Source organism: Fibroporia radiculosa (genome assembly GCF_000313525.1).
Source record: "Fibroporia radiculosa TFFH 294 genomic supercontigs, scaffold3434, whole genome shotgun sequence".
In the NCBI taxonomy this organism is placed as follows: domain Eukaryota; kingdom Fungi; phylum Basidiomycota; class Agaricomycetes; order Polyporales; family Fibroporiaceae; genus Fibroporia; species Fibroporia radiculosa.
Window position 1 is genome coordinate 1060 of NW_012133684.1, and position 2414 is coordinate 3473.

The 2414-nt window shown below is 64.5% G+C and overlaps 1 protein-coding gene across 1 annotated transcript; it reads left to right on the forward strand.

Moving 5' to 3' along the window:
• Window positions 1–5: 5 nt before the first annotated feature.
• Window positions 6–2387, forward strand: FIBRA_08825 (uncharacterized protein; the record flags this gene model as incomplete). Its single annotated transcript, XM_012330443.1, has 17 exons — window positions 6–43; window positions 98–145; window positions 202–356; window positions 412–521; window positions 574–668; window positions 732–841; window positions 896–1083; window positions 1147–1228; window positions 1290–1300; window positions 1358–1409; window positions 1482–1525; window positions 1597–1690; window positions 1748–1882; window positions 1967–2085; window positions 2164–2190; window positions 2249–2278; window positions 2340–2387. 17 exons carry the CDS (start codon window positions 6–8, stop codon window positions 2385–2387), a joined length of 1386 nt encoding a protein of 461 aa, XP_012185833.1.
• Window positions 2388–2414: the final 27 nt, after the last annotated feature.

The window sequence follows — 2414 nt, forward strand, 5'->3', positions numbered from 1 at the left end:
AGGGCATGGGCCTCCTTGGGTTCGGGGTCGACTGGGCCAGTGCGTGTCGCGCGCTTCATATCGCGTCCTCGTGATTGCTGACCGGGGGTGTTTGCAGATATCACCAGCGCACCGTTCTACCTCCCGCTCTCGACGCAAATCTCCAGTGCGTGTCTATTCCCTTTCCGCCTCCGCGCCTCGCTGACGAGCTCTTGTGCTTAGACTACCTCGGCTGGTCGCTGTGCTACCTCATCCTGCCCCTCGTGTACTGGGGCAACGTCTGGCAGTCGCAGAACTACCCGTTCATTTCGCAAAATCTGTGCGTCTCGCTCTACTCTTCTCCCGCTTGCTCATGCTGACTCGCATTCGTAGCTTTTGTGAGTTCCTCATCGCGTGCTGGTAGATGGGCCTGAGCACTGACGTCGTGCGCAGTCGAAGATGGCACGCTGTACAACCAGAGCCTGATCCTCAACCCGGACCTCTCGCTCAACCGCACTGCCTTTGAGATCTACGGGCAGCCGTACCAGAGCGGGTCCAACGTGGTGCGTGCCCACCGTCCAACCACTCGCCTGTGCATCCCGCTGACTTGCGCAGATCTACTACCTCGGCATCAACATCTCGATCGGCGCGACGTTCGTGCACATCGCGCTCTGGCACGGCCGCGAGCTGTGGGGCGCGTTCAAGGACTAGTGCGTTGCCGCGCGCTCAGGGTGTGTGCATGTGTGTGCTGACACTGATGCCTGCGTGCGCAGCTTCACCGGGACGCCGATCGACGATCCGCACTACAAGAAGATGCTGGTATATCCCGAGGTGCCGTTCTGGTGGTACGCGGCGACGTTCCTCGCCGCGTTCGCGACGGCCAGTGCGTGTCCGTTCCGTTCCGTCCCCCCGCGCAGCTGCTGATCGCGGCGCACAGTGGCGTGCATCTACACGAGCAAGTCGACGCTGCCGTGGTGGGCGCTGATCGTGGGGCTGCTGCTGTCTGCGATCATGCTGCCGTTCATCGGCGCGATGTACGCCATCACGGGCTTCAACCCGTACATGACGCCGCTCTTCCAGATGATCGGCGCCGGGCTCGTCCCCGGCTCGTCCCAGGCCAACATGGTGCGTACCCTCCGGCCATGCGTGTGCGTGTGTGCGCGCGCGCGCTGACGGACGCCCCGGCAGTACTTTGAGCTGTACAGCGGACAGTCGCTCACCCAGGCGCAGTCGATGCTGTCGGATCTGAAGCTCGGCCAGTACACTAAGCGTGCGTCGTCCCCGTTCGTGCACCCGCTGCGCGCGTGCTGACTGACACCCCCTGCCTGCAGTTCCTCCGAGGGTGCGCACGGATCCTTGCCGCGCGTGAGCGCGCGTGCTGACTGTTGTCGTGTTGCAGGCGTGCTTTGCGGTGCAGATCGTCGGGACCATCGTCGGCGGCATCTTCAACTGTGAGTCGCCTGACCTGTGTGTGCGTGCGCGCGCGCGCGCGCGCAGATGCTAACGCTGATCCCTGCGCGCAGACGTGATCACGCAGGACATTGTGAACAACGAGCGTACGATCCTGGTGCGTGCCTCGTCCTCCTGCGCGCGCGGGCTGGCTGATTGAGCGAGCGTTTGGGGCGGTGCCGCGCGCAGCTGAGCAACGAGGGCTCGCGGACGTGGTCTGGACAGCAGGTGCAGTCGTACAACGCGCTCGCGGTCATGTGGGGCGCGATGGGCCCGGAGATCTGTGAGTGTGCGCGCGACGAGTCGCGTGCGCGCTGTGCTGACGGTGCGCCCCCTGCAGTTGGTCCGAAGGGGACGTACTTCATCGTGCCCCTCGGGTGCGTCATTGGCCTCGGCGTGCCGATCATCCCGTGGCTGCTCTACAAGCGCTTCCGCTGGGAGTGGTGCAAGACGATGAACTTTGCCGTCATTGCTTGTGCGTCTCTCCCCTTTGCTGCCTGCGTGTTTGCTCTCCCGCGCGCGCGCGCATGCTGACCCGCCCCGTCCTGGCTGTGCGCAGACTACATCGGCGACCTCGCGGGCGGCACGAACGGGTACATCAACACTTGGATGGCGATCGGGCTCTTCTCCCACTTTTACATCCGTCGCTACCACGCCGGGTGGTTCAGGAAGTACAACGTGCGTTCTCGCTCGCTGGTGTGTGGGCGGGCCGCTGATGGCTGACCACTCCCCCCCCTTCTTCTTCTTGCTACACAGTACTTGCTCGGAGCCGCCGTCGATGGGGTGCGTGCCTCTCTCTTTGTAGGCGTGTGCGCGGTGCTGACACGCGATGGACTTGCAGGGCTCGCAAGTGTTTGTGTTCGTGTATGCGGTGCGTCGCGTCCTCGTCCTCCCCACCCGCGTGCGCGCGCGCTGACCCGTTCGTCCTGCAGTTCGCCGTGGGCGGCGCGGGCGGCAACACCGTCCCGTTCCCGACGTGAGTGTTTCTGCTGCCCCCCCCCCCTTCC